Consider the following 20,688-nt stretch of genomic DNA (forward strand, 5'->3'; position numbering starts at 1 on the left):
CGGGCGTCCCCTTTGCTTTTTGTCTTCCCCCCTCTTCCCTCTTCTATTATTCTTTATTCTCCATTATGGTGATTCATGATATGAGATAATATTGCAGCGTATGCTCTATAAAGAGGGTGTCCGATAAGGACTGCATATCCCATGTTGCACTGGAATTTTATGGGTTGTGACGTCATTTCTTGCCTGTTTGTGGCAGGAGCTATTTGATTGAGAAAAGGATGCAGCTGACTGTCACCTGCATGCGACTGACTGGGACTGACTGGCTGCTGCCTGGGACTGACTGGGACTGACTGGCTGCTGCCTGGGACGGCAGTAGAAACGCCTGTAGCAATGGGCTAACAATGAGACAATAAACAAGGAGTCAGAACATCAACGCCGATAGGCTAAAATGCAGGGAGCAACAGCCAACACAGATCCACACAGCAGAAGAACTCGGATGCTTCTCTACTACTACTATCCTTTTACTACTGCGTTTATGCATCTGCGTAGCATGCCCTAACATGGGTGATGTATAGGCGGTTAGCTTGACAGTTAGCAGAGTGCCTGTAAGGACGATAACGCTACCAATACTATGCAGTTGGGTCCTCTCCAGCATTTCAGTGACCCGGGTAGGAAGCCAAGACCCGAACCTTCATCTCTTTTTCACACTACAACAACAAACTATCTGAACTGTACAGCAATCATCTCTTCTCCAAACTACAACAACAAACAAACTACCTGAACTGTACAGCAATCATCTCTTCTCCAAACTACAACAACAAACAAACTACCTGAACTGTACAGCAATCATCTCTTCTCCAAACTACAACAACAAACAAACTACCTGAACTGTACAGCAATCATCTCTTCTCCAAACTACAACAACAAACAAACTACCTGAACTGTACAGCAATCATCTCTTCTCCAAACTACAACAACAAACAAACTACCTGAACTGTACAGCAATCATCTGTTCTCCAAACTACAACAACAAACAAACTACCTGAACTGTACAGCAATCATCTCTTCTCCAAACTACAACAACAAACAAACTATCTGAACTGTACAGCAATCATCTCTTCTCCAAACTACAACAACAAACAAACTACCTGAACTGTACAGCAATCATCTCTTCTCCAAACTACAACAACAAACAAACTACCTGAACTGTACAGCAATCATCTCTTCTCCAAACTACAACAACAAACAAACTATCTGAACTGTACAGCAATCATCTCTTCTCCAAACTACAACAACAAACAAACTACCTGAACTGTACAGCAATCATCTCTTCTCCAAACTACAACAACAAACAAACTACCTGAACTGTACAGCAATCATCTGTTCTCCAAACTACAACAACAAACAAACTACCTGAACTGTACAGCAATCATCTGTTCTCCAAACTACAACAACAAACAAACTACCTGAACTGTACAGCAAACTACAAAGGATTGGGCAGGAAGCTACTGAAACAGATGCTTGGGCTGCTACAGAGATTGTTGGCCGTGCGGTCCAGAGCGGAATCACCTCATCACTACAGCATCGGTGAGCTAATCTGCTACGTCAATCATCTTATTAGATATAAATCGACGCTCCAGTCTTTGTTCCTTCCTTTCTTTCAAGCTAATGCTTTTATTGTAAACTAGGATCTGTTGGTGAGTCACCTCCATATTCCCCCAACTTAAAGTCTTCCATGTGGACTGGCTTAGAGCATCATAGGTATATATGCATAGATGCTAGCTGTTAAAGAGACAGACCATAATAAATATGACAGCTTACAGACCCTGTTGCAACCACGCGACTGTAACACCTGTCACTCAAAACAGTGTGGGCGCAGATGATTCTATTTTCACTTTCTGATTCAGGTTTATATGTCGCGCATTTTTGTGCATCCCCATACATTATCTTTTACATACATTACCATACATTAGATTTACATACATTACCATACATTATCTTTTAAATACATTATCTTTACATACATCCCCATACATTATATTTACATACATTACCATACATTATCTTTACATACATTATCTTTACATACATCCCCATACATTAGATTTACATACATTACCATACATTATCTTTTAAATACATTATCTTTTACATACATCCCCATACATTATCTTTACATACATTACCATACATTATCTTTTACATGCATCCCCATACAATATATTTTGGCTAAACATAAAACTACCAGCCTGAAGGGCCTTTTCTCCTCTGCCTCTGCATCATATACTGTAGTAACTCTGTAGCGCTTGCTTTCTGAAATGGCCACCGAAAAACGTATATTTCCGACTTCTTAAAGGCCCATTCCGTAACTTCTGACTCTTACTGACACCGGTGGCCGTTAGAGTAATTGCAGGCAGCATGTGCTCGAGCTGGCGCGCGCGTGCACCGTACTCTCGCGCGCGCCCAGCAGCTGCCTGGCTACAGCTGCCTGGTTGCTTTGTAACGTCGGCTGATAAAAGTCACTTGAAAACAATTTATCCGACAGATCAGCCTCGAGACGGCCGGGAAGGATTCTGGACGAATGAGCGGACGTTATTGTGGCATGTTTGGTCGTGTTTTGGCTTGCATTGGCTGCGGGGAAGTGGATACTAATGTTAGCAGCCAGCTAGGAGCTACTGCCTGCTTCCCCTATAGGACGAATCAGCGTGACGTCACTTGACACCCAGAAATGCGGAACCCCGCGGCAGTTAATAGTATGAGTATATAGTATAATAGTAATATAATATAATAGTATTAATATCTCAAAAACTACACACCAAATCGCTTATATTTTGACATTCTGATTGAGAGCAGAAGTAGCTCAAGAGTTTGATGTATAATATATACATGTCGTGTTAAAGTTGTGTGAACTGTCGCAGTTTTTAAAATGTAAACAGAGTTAGACGTTAGACATATTTCCGACTGTTACATTATCCACACAAGATGGCAACATTATTAGCGAAGCATCTGGGTGGTAAATCTATATTGGTTAGCCGCTTTAGAAAGCAAGCTAACATGATCTAAATAGCCAGACTTGATGTGTTAGTGCCAATCAAACAATGTTCCATAAGCATAACGTAGTAACGTTAGGCATATTTGGGACTGTTACATTATCCACACAAGACGTTATTAGCAGAGCTTCTGGGTGGTAAATCCATTAGTCGTGTTAGCAAGCAAGCTAATGTTATCTGGCCAGCCAAAATCACATGACCGCGGCAAATAATACAAGCAAATTCCTTCCATGAACCGAAAACACGGCCCCGACTCTAGCTCCGCCCCGACGTTGGTCACATTGCTGTTGTTTGGCCAGACAGGATTCACTAGATAAATCTTTTTTTCTTCTTCTGTGTGGACTTTTTACCGTACTCTGTGTTGTTGGTTGTTTGCTGACGTTCATTGTTCGTTAACTAACGTAATGTTAGCCTGTGTTAGCCTTCTTCTTCGTTGGTGTATACTATTTACTGGCTGAAGTGCTGAGAGGCAGGCTCGTGAACGAAAAAGAAACTTCACATCCGGCCGATTTTCCGCAAAACCCCGACCTGCGACTGCGAGAGGAGCCGAAGTCTGCAGGCATATAGCATTGGAATGGCTGAACGCAGAGAGACGTGGCTGGGCTCATTTTTAAGTTACGTTACGGAGCATTCACTCATTGGTAATAAAACAAAAACACTTTGTGCACATTTATTTCTTCCCAAATCTTACGGAATGGGCCTGTTAGGTTGGAATTGGGAGTTTACAGGGAGCACCTGAAGGCAGCATCTGTACATGTGTACTATGTAAAATGCAAAGTGAGTGATGTGAGTGATGCGATGAACATACCGATCCTTTCTCTCCTGCTTCACCTTCGTCACCCTGCAAGGGAAGGGACGAGTAAATAAGCTCATTATGTGGCACATTCAATGTTACTCCCAAAGTCAGTAAAAACAGCGAATGTCCTGCAGAGTGCAGGTAGTGAGCTAATGGGGACATTATAAAAGAGTTCCTGCACATTTTACATCAAATAATTACTTTTTTGAGATATGTTTTGAATATGGGCAATATCACTGCCAACTAGGCTGTATCACTCTGTTACAGTCAGATTACTCTTCACAACAACACATCTGCTGTTTCATTCAGATAAAGAGCTGAATAAAACTCTTTTCCTCATTTCTGAGCCATTTCTTCTAAGACCTATATTCTCACATTATTCTCCAGGCATCTCCAGAACTGCATAGGAACCCTGGTGGTTATACACAGAACTGCATAGGAACCCTGGTGGTTATACACAGAACTGCATAGGAACCCTGGTGGTTATACACAGAACTGCATATGAACCCTGGTGGTTATACACAGAACTACATATGAACCCTGGTGGTTATACACAGAACTGCATAGGAACCCTGGTGGTTATACACAGAACTGCATATGAACCCTGGTGGTTATACACAGAACTGCATAGGAACCCTGGTGGTTATACACAGAACTGCATAGGAACCTTGGTGGTTATACACAGAGCTGCATAGGAACCCTGGTGGTTATACACAGAACTGCATAGGAACCCTGGTGGTTATACACAGAGCTGCATAGGAACCCTGGTGGTTATACACAGAACTGCATAGGAACCATGGTGGTTATACACTGATAGCCAGATTTTCTCCCAGAATACAGAAATGTGATCTTCTGAATGTGAACAAAGCATGTTTGGGTAGGGGATCACTCACCAGGTCTCCTCTCTCTCCGGGCGTTCCCTCGTCACCCGGCGCTCCCTGAAACCAGCAGACATGACGCATTGTTGGCATGGGAAAGCCACTCTGATGCAAAGCTCTCTGTAATCTTCCTGACTCATCTTTAATCATCTGTAACTAGCTTCTATAAAACTGACCTGCTCTCCCGTCGGACCATCGAGACCAACTGCACCCTGAGGAGAGAAGACAAAATGAATGTGATCATCTTAGAGAATAATATTGAACCAACTAAATCTGTTTTTATGAGTCTCAGACATTCTAATTGCTCCACTGTGAGACTAAAGAAGGTCTTCTGGTCCAGTGTGGGTGACTCTGCTGCCATCTATTGGCTGGTAGATTCTGATAATCATGTTATGATTGCCTTTATAGAGAGCCGCAGGAACGGGCCCGGAAATCATCGATGCTAACAGTCCTGGTTCTTCACTGTTTTCGCCTATGGGAGTTTTGAATGGGTTTTTGGCGCGATGCTTCTAATAATCTCTCTGGGCAACGCTGGCTTAATCAAACGCGAACCAGTGTTTAGCAATATCATCTTCACACACGAGGACCACTTTTATGAGTTTTGAAGCTTTTACGTGCCGTTAAAAGGGCGGCTAGCTAGCAAACGGCTAAATGAGACTACACTGGTGAGTCGATGGGGATATATACGTCAATAACGTCACCACTTCAAAGGACGAACACGGAAATTCTCTTTGCCTCACCTGGTTCAGCCCCGTTCAGCCCGGGGTAATCAGTGCACACATCAACAACAGTCCAGGTGGAGTGCTGACGTGACGTGGAAGCCTATGCGACAGTGTGTAGTTCTGGATTACCTTAGCTCGAGCTTTTTACTTCTAGGGCTCGCATTTACGCTACAAAACTCATGAAAGTGGTCGTCATGTGTGAAGATTATCCGACTGAACTCTGGTTCGCGTTTGATTAATCTTGCGTTGCCCAGAGACCGTATTTGAAGCATCGCGGCAAAAACCCATTCAAAAATCCCATAGACAGAAACGGTGAAGAACCAGGAAGTCCGGGACTTCCGCGTTCTGACTACAAAAATACGTCATCCCTGCGGCTCTCTATTGTGTGTCTTGTTGCAGCAACGGAATGACACACGTGGATGCACTAAATCGGAGATTCTCAACATTTTCACAGCATGGACTCTGGTCCACATTAGAGCTACAGACCCTCATTTCATGGGATTTTGTCTCTTGGGGCCCAAAGCGGTGAATATCTGTATTGTTGTTAGCTGTGATTTTGGCCAGAATCCAATGCCTACCCGTACTGTATAGAAATAACTATGATCAAAAACAGTCTTTCTTCTACATTCTCCCATAGGGGCGGCTTTAGCTCAGGAGGTAGAGCGGGTCGGCCAATGACGCAAGGGTTGGCGGTTCGATCCCCGCTCCCTCCCAGCTGCTGTCGTTGTGTCCTTGGGCAAGACACTTAACCCTCCTTGCCTCGTATGATTGGTATGAATGTAGACATGAATGATGGTGGTCGGAGGGGCCGATGTGTGGCTGGCACGCTTTCGAACCACTGGTACGAATGGTGTGAACGAATAATGATTCTGTGAAGCGCTTTGAGCACTTGGAAAGGCGCTATATAAATCCAATCATTATTATTATTTATTATGTGAACTTATCATTTAACTCATCTATCTTCTCCACTGCACTAAATGTTTGGTGTATGACATTTCCCTATGGGGTACATCTATCTCTCTATCTCTACCAATGTAACTCAACTACATTTGTTTGCAATACATCATGCAGAACATTAGTCTGATCCTGAGCCATTCTGATCCTGAGCCATTCTGATCCTGAGCCATTATGCTCTATTGCTGACAAAAATGTGTTATTGTAAGTTGCTTTGGATAAAAGCGTCTGCCAAATGACGTAATGTAAATGTAATGTAATGTAAATGTAATTATGAGAAACCAAAATCATGAAAGCTGAATAGCCACCATCTGCAGACCGCTGTATGTCTCTAGCCCTAGGCTCTTTCACACCGGCCTTGAAAGCCGAAAAATGCACGGAAAATAGGATCCGCTCCTCCGATGTGAAAGCCATGAACGCGCGTTGCTGGTAAACTGTTATACGCCTTTTGTCCCCGGGAGCAAAGCTCGTCACAGCGCCGGTTTAGCAGGCAACCCGCCTCACTTGAAAGCGTCGGAGCAGCAAGGCGGAACACCTGCACAGCTGCACCTCCTTGGCTGGCATACATCGGCGATGTTTGGTCGTTGAATGAATTACACAAGGTGACACCATATCGATCTGCTTAATCAGTGAATTTACTTCTATGAAATGTGTTGTATAAATAACGTTGGCTTTCCTTGAATGCAATTCATGCAACACTTCGCTGCCAGAAAGTCGGCAGATGCACTCCGCGGCGGAGCCCGTTTTGATATTAAGGCGAGCCCGCCCACCATGCGAGTGCACCTATATCCTCCCTGCTCAGCGGACTAGGAGAAGGACGGAAGTCTTGTTGTTGAATGAATTCGTTCATCATACAGTAGCCTAGGCTACACTAACCTATGAAAATATTCATTTGGACTAGGAGGAGCTGGAAATCCCTCCGCTCGCCTTTCAATCCGGGAGCGGGGGATTTCACCTGAAAGTACGCAGGACGGGAATGTGGCCGTGCTGTGCTGCTTGGCTCTGTGTGAAAGCAATTTCTGTGGCGAGGCTGCGGGCTTTGCGGGACTCCTAAACGGCAATTTTGCGTGATCTGTGTGTGTGTGTGTCTCTAACCCTGCTCCTGATGGATTTGGGAGCCGTGGTATTTGGGCTCTCAGGTTGCTGTGTGTTCTGTGGCTTCATGACAGTCTGATGTCTCTTACCCTGTCTCCCTTCTGACCAATATAACCAGCAGGGCCAGGAAGTCCTGGAAGACCCAGATCGCCTTTGCCTCCCTGTGAAAACACACGCACGCACGCACACACACACACACACACACACACACACACACACACACACACACACACACAAACGCCCTTCAAATCAAAACACTGACTCGACTGTGTGAAGCTGAGCATCTCACCACATACAGTATGAAGAAAAAAATAACTTTTTCTTTCAGCCTCACAGTGTCTCGACGGTGGAGACCCCCACCCTCACCCCACCCTCACCCCCGCCCGCCCCCCCTCACCCCCACCCTCACCCCCACCCTCACCCCACCCTCAGATGTGTGGGGTACCGATTGTGGCATGCTGCGGGCCGACCGGTTCCAGGCATTCCTGGGGAACAGAGGGCTCTTTCAGGGCTTCTCAGCTTACCTTCCTGCCCTGAATCCCCCTCTGAACCAGAGAAATCCCCCCGGGGCCGTTGGGCCGGTCCAACAGGAGCCCATTCATGCCCGCTCACCGGTGGATTAGTGCATTCACTGCAGGCCAGAGGTTCATAAAGGCCCCACGCTACCTAATACAGCACTGCCTGAACCCCACGCTACCTAATACAGCACTGCCTGAAGCTTCTGGCATACTCTTCGCGCACGCGCTGGAGGCGGGGCTCCGAGGAGGGCGCGCGCACTCTGCGCGGGCCAAAACAGAACATACTCAGTGCGCAGCTCCAGGCGCCAGGCAGTCTGAATGAAATTGAATGTAACGTTCCCAATTCTATGTATTAAATTATAAAAAACGACCCTCAACATTTGGGATGGCTAAGCCACAGAACTAGTTCGTTATAATCGAACGTCATGCTTCAAAAGGCGACTTTACGACGGTGAGGACTCAATCACAGCAGATGTCCGCTGATAGCCTACCACGGAGATCTCACAGGCACAGGCAGCAAAACCCGACGCGCTGATAGAAAAATCTCCGTGGACGCGCCGCGCTGCGCTCAGGCCTCGCCCCCCCCCGACACGCCCCGTGCGATGACGTCATAATCGCCGCTGCAGTGGCTGTTGGGAGCAAGACACAAGGCTTATCTTGCCGAACCGATCCGTGTGTTGATAGCAGTGTTGGGGGTAACTCATTACAAAAGTAACATATTACATGTAATATATTACTTTTAGCAGTAACTTATAACTTATTACTTATAGGATTTCAGTAATATTATACCAGTTACTTTGTCAAGTAACTCAAGTTACAAATTGAGTTAATGAAAAAAAAAAAAATCAAAGCACATATTTAAATAAAGATACAATCATTTCCTAATCAAACTGTCTGTTGTTATGCAAATAACCACTACAGAAGATGACAATAACAAAGGAAAAGAATAACATTTTTGAATTTTGGATTGTTTACAGCGACTTCAAGGCGGTTGACATTATCTTTCGGGATGGTTCCGGGACAGCGATGTCATTCTGCTGCTGCTGTTGTTTTGGTGAAAGTAATGCAAAAGTAGTGTAATAAGTAACGAGTTACTCTACACAGACAGCAATATTGTAAAGTAACTTATTACTTTCAAATGAAAGTAACTAGTAATATGTAGTATATTACATTTTGAAAGTAACTTGCCCAACACTGGTTGATAGTACGCACAGGATGGGAGACAGTGTTCCTGAACACCGATCGCTCACTTCATACTGAGGAGCTTCACACTGTGAGGAGCTTCACACTGTAAGGAGCTTCACACTGTGAGGAGCTTCATACTGTGAGGAGCTTCATACTGTGAGGAGCTTCATACTGTGAGGAGCTTCACACTGTGAGGAGCTTCACACTGTGAGGAGCTTCACACTGTGAGGAGCTTCACACTGTGAGGAGCTTCACACTGTGAGGAGCTTCACACTGTGAGGAGCTTCATACTGTGAGGAGCTTCACACTGTGAGGAGCTTCACACTGTGAGGAGCTTCATACTGTGAGGAACTTCATACTGTGAGGAGCTTCATACTGTGAGGAGCTTGACACTGTGAGGAGCTTCACACTGTGAGGAGCTTCACACTGTGAGGAGCTTCACACTGTGAGGAGCTTCACACTGTGAGGAGCTTCATACTGTGAGGAGCTTCAGTTCGTGGCCGGCTGCCCGGTGTGTCTGGGACTTGCTGCTGCTCCTCTTATTGAAGTGAATGGAGTACTGCTTGCTTATGTTGTCACAATGGAGTAGTACCACAGGGCAGGGAATGGCACCGAAATGTCAGTGAGATCTACGATATTGTTTTTGCACCATTCTTAATATTTCAGTGTGGCTAAAATAGTCTTTCTTCTTTACCCTCTCTTCATCTTCTCTTCAGGTCTTCATCCGCTTTCTCCTTTTCATCTTCTCCCATAAGACTATTATCAGAATCCTTTCAACTCTAATTCTTATCTGTCTGCCTGTTTGTCCTTCTGTCTGTCTGTCTCTCTCTGCCTGTCTCTGTCTGTCTCCCTGTGCGTGTGTGTCTGTCTGTCTGCAGTGTATCTCAAAAAACCTATGGTGGGTTTCCACGACATTTGGTGGACAGAGAGGGCTTTGAGCAAAGAACAATTGATCTGAATTTGGTGGTGATCTTGAGCTTGGACTTCCACCATTAGGCAATAATTGATTTTTGAAAGTAACGGCGAATAGAACATGGATTCCTGAGGCCAGGAAATCTATTGATCCGAAAATTGAAGCGATGTGTTTGGGTGTAACAACAGCTGGGAGAATTGGGAGTGTTGTGTGGCGGCGTGAACATAAAGTCAACATGTTCATCTCGCGGCTTCATGAAGGTCTTTGGATGTCTCAGGTCTCTTCTCTTACCTTGGTTTTGTGCTTTAATCACGTTTTCTCTGACATTGGGACTTGGCGTGTTGAGAATCAAACCCTTCTTGCCGTGTTAATGGTTATCAAAGACCCAATATAGCAAACCATCATTTGCGGCTAATTTCAAGTGCTCTCAGCCAATGACACGGTCAGACCTTTTCACCGTGCATTCTAATTGAGGTCGGGGCACCACAAGGTCCGGCACTCAGCCCCATCTTTTCTGATCATACCAAATCAGCTCACTGTGGACCACGTCGGCAACAACAGTTGCAACAATCCCTCTATAGATGCTAGCAGCAGATGGGCGGGGTTTGCTAAATAGAACAATAACAAATTATTGCCAGACAGTTTAGCTAATTGCAGTAAAGTACTAAGTAAGCTAAGTGCGTTCAGGAACAAGTAGGAATCCAGCGCAGATCAGGATTGTTCGATTGACTCATTTCTTAATTTGCAGAACCTGAAGAAGCTATGATGCGAAAACGCGTTGTTTGCTCAATTTATGTGAGTTAAATTAAAAATAAGTCAGTCGTAAACACTCCCGGTGTGCGCTGGATTCCTACTTGTTCCTGAATGATGTTCCCCCTCTAGCTGCAGCCTGGATTAGTGTGCAGAGGGCACCCATACTGTATACTCTCTTAAACTGAGGGGCCCTTTACACGAGGACAGTTTCTGGAAGAAACGACACAATAGCGTTTCCTTCACGGGGTCCACCCGCTATGCCGACCACCCGCTATGCCGACCACCCGCAATGCCGACCTTAGGTTTAGGCGTGGGGGTGGGAGAGGTTAGGTTTTGGGTTAGGGTCATGGGGAGGTTAGGTTTAGGCATGGCATGGGGGGAGGTTAGGTTTGGCGTGGGGGCTGGGAGAGGTTAGGTTTTGGGTTAGGGTCTGGGGGAGGTTAGGTTTAGGCATGGGGGGAGGTTAGGTTTGGCGTGGGGGCTGGGAGAGGTTAGCTCCACCGCCGCCTCGCTCAGCTGGTTCTGCTTGTGGGCTATCGGCATTGCGACCTGTCGGCACTGCGGCCTGTCGGCACATAGACGCGGCACCTTCCTTCACACCTTTTCCTTCACACCTTCTCCCTGTTTACATGAGCGCTGTTGAATTTTTAAAACGCCGTAATGTACATGCCAGGTCGCTAGGTGGCAGTGTGATCACCTTATTCTTTGCCCATACAAGGACGCTTCTGCGTGACGTCATTTCGTAATCGTCTTTCCGGTTTTAAACACGGAAGTAGAGTACGCCTACCGCAGTCATTTAGACTTGCCAAAAAGCTGTTTTCAAGCACAAAAAAAAACCCAAACTGTTTTAAAGTTTTAATATTTGTCGGGTGAGAACGTAACATATATGTGACCAGTTTATCAGAATAACGCCTATTGGAAATCTTTCACGAGCAGCGAGGCCCGGGAGCGCTGACTGTGCTGACACCGGTCGGACTAGCTATCTGTCAAACCCCACTGTTGTAGTTAGGCTACTGGCAGTGAGAAAACACTGTCGACGTGCTTTTGTAACTAACGTTAAATGCCGACCGGGTGCAGCCATCGGCTCCTCGCAGCAGTAACGTTATGAACATGTCACTGAAGTTGGCCGCAGTGTAGCTTAATTCTGAATGTTGCCAAACTTCATTCATACTGACGTTTTATTTTGAAAATGGCCGCCAACTCGCGCACGGCTATGGCGCAGTCGCGTGTGTCGCGTGCGCAGCCACGTCAGGGTTCCCGAAATGAGCCGTCTCAAGCGATTACATGGAGCGCTCAGCGGGGGAGCGTCACCAAGAATTTCACTCTGGAGGGCGGTTTCAAAATGGGTCGTTTCCTAAGCGCAAATTCGCCGTCGCCGTCTAAAAGGGAGGCACAAACGATAAAATGATTCCCCGTCACCATAGGAAACCGTCCTCGTGTAAAGTGCCCCTAAGTGCATTGTTGTGCTGCAGCAAGCCCCTCCCGTCTGGTATTCCTTGCAGGTTAAAACAAACACTATTTCTCATTTGACTAGTCATTGATACTCTCGGCCTCAGGTCTACTGTGAACCCGCTCAGCATCTTCTCTCTTCCTGTTTACAGATCCCCCAAATCTGGGACCAAGTTCATGTTCCATTGTGAGTGAATGGAGCAAAGATGAACTTAGTCTGAAGATGTGAAACCTGAAACCCAAACCCCACCACCACCTGTAAAACACTTCCTGGTTGATGTCATATTGTGCCACTGCTGCAGTCAGTAGTCGGCTGTCTGGTAAATGACAGATTATTGTGCTTCAGCGTTTGCCAATTCACATGATCTAATGTGAATTGTGCTATTTGCTCAAACCTGAATGAATGCTCATGTCAAAACCCGATGATGGGTGCATGTGATCCCTCAGCGTCCTTTACAATTGACTTGGTCTCATGTCTCACCCTGGCTCCTGGTAATCCTGCAGGCCCGTCAGGCCCCCGCTCACCTCGCTCACCCTGAGAACAGAGAGAACACAGGAGGTCAAATCCAGAACAGAGAGAACACAGGAGGTCAAATCTAGAACAGAGAGAACACAGGAGGTCAAATCTAGAAGAGAGAGAACACAGGAGGTCAAATCCAGAACAGAGAGAACACAGGAGGTCAAATCTAGAACGGAGAGAACACAGGAGGTCAAATCCAGAACAGAGAGAACACAGGATCGGTCAAATCCAGAACAGAGAGAACACAGGAGGCCAAATCCAGAACAGAGAGAAGACAGGAGGTCAAATCCAGAACAGAGAGAACACAGGAGGCCAAATCTAGAACAGAGAGAACACAGGAGGTCAAATCTAGAACAGAGAGAACACAGGATGCCAAATCTAGAACAGAGAGAACACAGGAGGTCAAATCTAGAACAGAGAGAACACAGGAGGTCAAATCTAGAACAGAGAGAACACAGGAGGTCAAATCTAGAAGAGAGAGAACACAGGAGGTCAAATCCAGAACAGAGAGAACACAGGAGGTCAAATCTAGAACGGAGAGAACACAGGAGGTCAAATCCAGAACAGAGAGAACACAGGATCGGTCAAATCCAGAACAGAGAGAACACAGGAGGCCAAATCCAGAACAGAGAGAACACAGGAGGTCAAATCCAGAACAGAGAGAACACAGGAGGCCAAATCTAGAACAGAGAGAACACAGGAGGTCAAATCTAGAACAGAGAGAACACAGGAGGCCAAATCTAGAACAGAGAGAACACAGGAGGTCAAATCTAGAACAGAGAGAACACAGGAGGTCAAATCTAGAACAGAGAGAACACAGGAGGTCAAATCTAGAACAGAGAGAACACAGGAGGTCAAATCTAGAACAGAGAGAACACAGGAGGTCAAATCCAGAACAGAGAGAACACAGGAGGTCAAATCTAGAACAGAGAGAACACAGGAGGTCAAATCCAGAACAGACAGAACACAGGAGGTCAAATCCAGAACAGAGAGAACACAGGAGGTCAAATCTAGAACAGAGAGAACACAGGAGGTCAAATCCAGAACAGACAGAACACAGGAGGTCAAATCTAGAACAGAGAGAACACAGGAGGTCAAATCTAGAACAGAGAGAACACAGGAGGTCAAATCTAGAACAGAGAGAACACAGGAGGTCAAATCTAGAACAGAGAGAACACAGGAGGTCAAATCTAGAACAGAGAGAACACAGGAGGCCAAATCTAGAACAGAGAGAACACAGGAGGTCAAATCTAGAACAGAGAGAACACAGGAGGTCAAATCTAGAACAGAGAGAACACAGGAGGTCAAATCCAGAACAGAGAGAACACAGGAGGTCAAATCCAGAACAGAGAGAACACAGGAGGTCAAATCTAGAACAGAGAGAACACAGGAGGTCAAATCTAGAACAGAGAGAACACAGGAGGTCAAATCCAGAACAGAGAGAACACAGGAGGTCAAATCTAGAACAGAGAGAACACAGGAGGTCAAATCTAGAACAGAGAGAACACAGGAGGCCAAATCTAGAACAGAGAGAACACAGGAGGCCAAATCTAGAACAGAGAGAACACAGGAGGCCAAATCTAGAACAGAGAGAACACAGGAGGCCAAATCCAGAACAGAGAGAACACAGGAGGCCAAATCTAGAACAGAGAGAACACAGGAGGCCAAATCTAGAACAGAGAGAACACAGGAGGCCAAATCTAGAACAGAGAGAACACAGGAGGCCAAATCTAGAACAGAGAGAACACAGGAGGCCAAATCTAGAACAGAGAGAACACAGGAGGTCAAATCTAGAACAGAGAGAACACAGGAGGTCAGTTGATCAAAGCTGCGTTGGAACGGATTATTTGAAATTCAGTGCTGCAGTTTTCAGAACAACCTGCCCACTGATTCATAAGTGGCTTTTAAACATGAAGTCTGGATCATGTCTGGCTAGTTAGAGCTGGATATTTTCCGGTTTTACCTTTTTAAACATGAGGGGTCTTTGTTTAGAAACAACTGGATATGAGCCGTTTTTTCTGACAGTGGGCGGGGGGGGGGGGGGGGGGGGGGGGATACCGGGATAGCATGTATCGATAACAAGAAATGTGATAGGAAACAGCTTTAGCGAATTTGTAACCAAACTCCATTCAAAAACATGCCGTTTTACAGAGGGTCCATTCCAACCATTCAGGCAATAGCGAGGAGTGGCATTGTGCCAAAAATGAGCGCAGTCAAAATAGTGGTCGCACCGTCGTCAATCACTGTGGGTGATTTATTTTACAAGTGGCATATTCAAGTCATATCTGACTAGTTTTAAATGTATTTCTCCCCACAAAAGTTAGGCTAGGCCTATGTCTCGATATAGGCTGTCAGTCAGTCAGCTCCTCTCCTCCGCAGTGTGGACGCTCACAGTCACACAACACTGCCTGGCTCAAATGGCTGCCTCACACAATAGACTGGCTGCATCCAACTCGAGAAAACTTCTCAGAAGAGACTAACGTTAGCGACAAATCTGGAGACTTTTTCTGATGATGGGATTATTACCAGCAAGCAGCAGTAAAAGCAGGCAATGACGATAGCTGGGTAAGTCCCGCTAGCATCGATGCTAAGTTAGCAAAGTAGCCTACAGCAAGAGCTCAGCTGAATCTAATTAATATGGACGTTAACATCCATAATATATAGCCATGTGCTTGCGCGATGACATCATCTATTAGCAATGTCAAAGGGTGGCGATTGACGATCTGACTGAGGTCAAGATCGCGCAACTCTAGTAGGCTATCATCTCTCTTGTTGCATTTTTAAACTGGCAGATGGGGGATTCAACTTTTAGTTGTTTACTCACCTAATTTGGCTGTCTTCCAAATAATCCAGCCACGTAACTAACGCTATGTCCATTCATGAAAATAATGATGGGACATTAATGTAAAGTGCCAGCACGCGCCCACTCACATAAGAGCGATGATCTGGATCATGAGCTGCCAGAGTTAAACAGGAGCCGCTTTTGCGCTAATGCGGATCCTACACCGGGGACTGAGATGAATATGATACGGACTCGCGGGAGTGCGCGTAGGCCGGCTAATTGTTGTTTAACATGCAGGCCAACCGGCTAGGAGCGGGTTATAATACGGATTCCACTGCATGTTAAGAAGTGGTTATACTGTACCAAAGTTTCTAAGTGCTTTACTAGACTGAGCAGAAAGATACCTATGAATATGGTGAATTTATGAATGTGTTCTATGATGCATTGTATTAACTGTTAATGTAATCACAACATTAATTTCCATTGTTATGCGGACAACACGCAGCTATATGTCCCGCTTAGAAACGGCGAAACAGACAACATTGCACGGGCGATGGCTTGTCTGTCTGATGTGAAGTGCTGGATGTCACTTAATTTCCTCAGGCTCAACGAGTCGAAAACCGAGGTCATTCTGTTTGGCCCTCCCAACTTGACCGCAGAATGGCGTAACAAGCTTGGCAATCTATCTGGCAATGTCAAACAGACCACCCGTAATCTGGGAGTGATTTTTGACTCCGAGTTAGGTTTTGACAAACAAATTACAAAGGTAGTCCAATCCTGTTTTCTACAGCTTAGAAACATAGCCAAAATCAGAGCCTTCCTGTCACAAACGGACCTTGAAAAAGTCATCCATGCTTTCATCCCCTCACGACTAGACTACTGCAATAGTCTATATTCAGGACTCAGCCAAAAATCCATTTCCCGTCTCCAGCTGGTACAAAATGCAGCAGCCAGACTCTTAACAAACGCCAAGAGACAAGACCATATTACACCCATCCTCGCCTCCCTTCACTGGCTTCCTGTTAAGTATAGATGTGATTTTAAGATTTTACTGGTCACTTTTAAAGCACTACATGGCCTTGCTCCTACTTATATTTTAAATTTATTAGCACCTTATGAGCCTAGCCGCTGCCTGCGTTCCTCTAGTCTGACTCTTTTAAATGTTCCGAAAACCCGCCTCGCTACAAAAGGAGACCGCGGGCATTTGCTGTTCGTGCCCCGCGGCTATGGAACTCCCTTCCTGAGGACGTTAGGCTAGCAAATTCAGTAAATTCTTTTAAATCACTTCTTAAAACTCACCTTTACAGGAACGCCTTCTCTTAAACATTTACAGCATTTGTCGTTGTTTTTATTTATTTGATTTGTATTATTTTAATGATCCTATTTTATACTGTGTTTTATTTTGGTGTTTTATACTATTTTATACTTTATTTTTTACCCCTGAGTATGTATTATCTTTCATCATGTTTTGTGAAGCACTTTGTAACTTTGTTTTGAAAAGCGCTATACAAATAAAGATGACTTACTTACTTACTTCAAAATGTGGTAAAACTTCCCCTCTAAATGGGTCAAAAATGTATGTGTTCAGAGAGGCCGCCTAGTTAGATTATGATTCATGACAATAGCACAGTGTTTCTTTCATGATGATCTGGATAATCCTATTATCAGCCTTCTGTTTATCAGCCTTCTGTCTGCCTTTGAACTACGAAGAAAACACAGCTTGACTGTTAATCTGGAAACAAAGGACACATTCTAGAATGGAAGCTCTTCTGTTGTGTTGCAACTTTGGCCTCGACCAACAGAATGTAATGCATTCCATTACTGATCATTTCATGTGTATATATATGATGTATGTATGTATGTATGTATGTATGTATGTATGTATGTATGTATGTGTATAAATATATATAAATATATATATATAAATATATATATATATATATATATATATGAATAAATAAATTGGATAAATATTATACATTGTCTGTTTTTTCAGGCCTAAATCCCCTGCCTGTTAATTCAATGCATCTGGTTGTTTTGGGGCGTAAACCATTTCCTGTGGGCGTGGCTTGTGGGCGTGGCCAGTGGTAAGCTGGTTGTGTTTATCCAGGTGAAGTGAGTGGCTGCAGAGCAGGAAGCAACAACAACAATGGAGGAAAACAGGAAGAAAGGAAAGAGCATCGATGCTAAGTTAGCAAAGTACCCTACAGCAAGAGCTCAGCTGAATCTAATTAATATGGACGTTAACATCCATAATATATAGCCATGTGCTTGCGCGATGACATCATCTATTAGCAATGTCAAAGGGTGGCGATTGACGATCTGACTGAGGTCAAGATCGCGCAACTCTAGTAGGCTATCATCTCTCTTTGTTGCATTTTTAAACTGGCAGATGGGCAGACAAACAACAACAATGGAGGAAAACAGGAAGAAAGGAAAGAAGAGGCAAGCAAAAGGTTCAGAAACAATGCTGAACATCAAGATCGGCTGTGGAGGCTTTAGGCCGAATGCACACACAATCCGTCGAGACGTACAGTAGTACGGCTGTCGTACGTCGGGGTGGGTGGATCTCACATCACCCCCCCCCCCTGTGCCTGTGTGTGTGTGTGTGTGTGTGGTGTGTAGATTGGTCAGTGGAGCGTGACGTAGGGCTGCATCCTCTCGCTGTACGACCTCTGTGTGTTTTTCATGATACTCCTGTGCTGCAAGAGCCTGTGGGAGGAGCCTGTGGGACAACCCTCATTGACTATGAATGGAGTGCGGGGGGGGGGGGGGGGGGGTGGTAATGTGAGCATCGGATTGTATGTGAATGGGCCCTTACACTGCTGGTTACCATGACATCAGATGACTGACAGATGTTTGGGGGTGGGAACTTGACCAACTGAGGCAGAGAAGGGCCGGACTAACAATACACCTGTCTAGGTGAAAAGTTGCATATTGTAGCTTTAAACGGGAAAGCAACCACGTGGAAACTGTGTGTTAAGTGCAACTGAAGCATCTTCCTCTTTGTCGTACTCACCGGTCCTCCTCTCGGTCCATCAGGTCCCACCTCTCCCTGCTCGCCGCGCTCTCCCTGCAGGCAGAGTGACAAGTTAGCTTTTTTTAACAATCATTTATTGACAAGCAGGGATAACTGAATCATCGTCATCATCATCATCATCATCATCATCATCACGGATAATGAAAATATAAAAGTGAAGCTAACAATAGAAGCAAAACAAACAAACAAACAAACATAACAACAATAACAAAGAATGCCAACCTTGGTTAAGATGGATAAAAAGAAAACTGCAATGGAGCTGAAGTGAGTAATAGCATGGGTCCAATTTGTCAATAATAATGTTACTGTGAGCATTATTACCGTTAGAAGGGGACATAATATAATAATATATATTAATATATCATATATATATCATAATATATCATAATATATCAATACAGACTGTATTCTGTAATATATCAATAAAGACTGTATTCTGTAATATATCAATAAAGACGGTATTCTGTAATATATCAATAAAGACTGTATTCTGTAATATATCAATAAAGACTGTACTGTATTCTGTAATATATCAATAAAGACTGTACTGTATTCTGTAATATATCAATAAAGACTGTATTCTGTAATATATCAATAAAGACTGTATTCTGTAATATATCAATAAAGACTGTATTCTGTAATATATCAATAAAGACTGTATTCTGTAATATATCAATAAAGACTGTACTATATTCTGTAATATATCAATAAAGACTGTATTCTGTAATATACCAATAAAGACTGTATTCTGTAATATATCAATAAAGACTGTACTGTATTCTGTAATATATCAATAAAGACTGTATTCTGTAATATATCAATAAAGACTGTATTCTGTAATATATCAATAAAGACTGTATTCTGTAATATATCAATAAAGACTGTATTCTGTAATATATCAATAAAGACTGTACTGTATTCTGTAATATATCAATAAAGACTGTATTCTGTAATATATCCATAAAGACTGTATTCTGTAATATATCAATAAAGACTGTACTATATTCTGTAATATATCAATAAAGACTGTATTCTGTAATATATCAATAAAGACTGTACTGTATTCTGTAATATATCAATAAAGACTGTATTCTGTAATATATCCATAAAGACTGTATTCTGTAATATATCAATAAAGACTGTACTGTATTCTGTAATATATCAATAAAGACTGTATTCTGTATAAGACTGTATTCTGTAATATATCAATAAAGACTGTATTCTGTAATATATCAATAAAGACTGTACTGTATTCTGTAATATATCAATAAAGACTGTATTCTGTAATATATCAATAAAGACTGTATTCTGTAATATATCAATAAAGACTGTATTCCGGTCTCGCGTAATGGAAGATTTTCCTCAAACCAGCTCTTGATTATTGTTTTCTTAGCAGCTGGTGAGGCTGCTAATAATATTGTTTTATCCTGATAGGTTAAAACTAAATTAGTATTATAACCAAGCAGAGACAAGGCTGGACAAGAAGGAAGAGACAAAGGGCTCTATCTTTCCAAAAGCACTAATTTAGCGTTTGCGCTCGTTTAACGCCGTGCGCAATGCAAATTGGGGGCGGACACAAGCGCATGCCTGTGATAATTGTACTGGGCATTGGCTGCCCCATGTCAAAGCAGGCGTTTCAGCGCTACAATGTGGGATTGATGGCATTACCCTATCGTCAGCAGCGCGCAATTACTTTGCGCTAAGAGCTTTGAAAAGGACCTCTTACGCGCAAATACCTCTCTGCGCTGGGTGCGCTGCACGGAGATTACGGCTGCGCTCCCAGCGCAGAGAGGTATTTGCGGAGTGGAAAGTGGAATTCCTTTTGGATATGTCATTACGCACAGCCTTGCCACGTCAAGACATCAAATTCTGCTGCTAAAATTGGGTATTAGCAGATAATTCAGTGAGGCAATCAACTATAACTCACTGAGAAACTTTTATCACATCGCAAAGAGGGAAATTAATTGAGAAAACTTGTTGGACAATGGACATAGGCTATTTACCTTCATAACCCGAAGGGTCGTTGGCACCACAGACGATCTGTCAATAAGCTCCCTCTGTCCTCGCACGAGTGAGTACACTCTATTACGCAT

At 44.0% G+C, this 20,688-nt stretch overlaps 1 protein-coding gene across 1 annotated transcript in view; it reads right to left on the reverse strand.

The window, feature by feature from the left end:
• col9a1a (collagen, type IX, alpha 1a) overlaps positions 1 to 20,688 on the reverse strand; it is a 74,070-nt gene that overhangs the window by 5,942 nt on the left and 47,440 nt on the right. Inside the window, exons 22-27 of the mRNA XM_083635716.1 lie at positions 18,575 to 18,628; positions 12,735 to 12,788; positions 7,525 to 7,596; positions 4,841 to 4,876; positions 4,680 to 4,724; positions 3,799 to 3,831 (exon numbers count right to left, since the gene is read on the reverse strand). Of these exons, the coding sequence (XP_083491842.1) occupies positions 3,799 to 3,831; positions 4,680 to 4,724; positions 4,841 to 4,876; positions 7,525 to 7,596; positions 12,735 to 12,788; positions 18,575 to 18,628 (294 nt within the window). The remainder of the gene's footprint in view (positions 1 to 3,798; positions 3,832 to 4,679; positions 4,725 to 4,840; positions 4,877 to 7,524; positions 7,597 to 12,734; positions 12,789 to 18,574; positions 18,629 to 20,688) is intronic.

Source organism: Poromitra crassiceps (genome assembly GCF_964638095.1).
Source record: "Poromitra crassiceps genome assembly, chromosome: 4".
Taxonomy (NCBI): Eukaryota; Metazoa; Chordata; class Actinopteri; order Beryciformes; family Melamphaidae; genus Poromitra; species Poromitra crassiceps.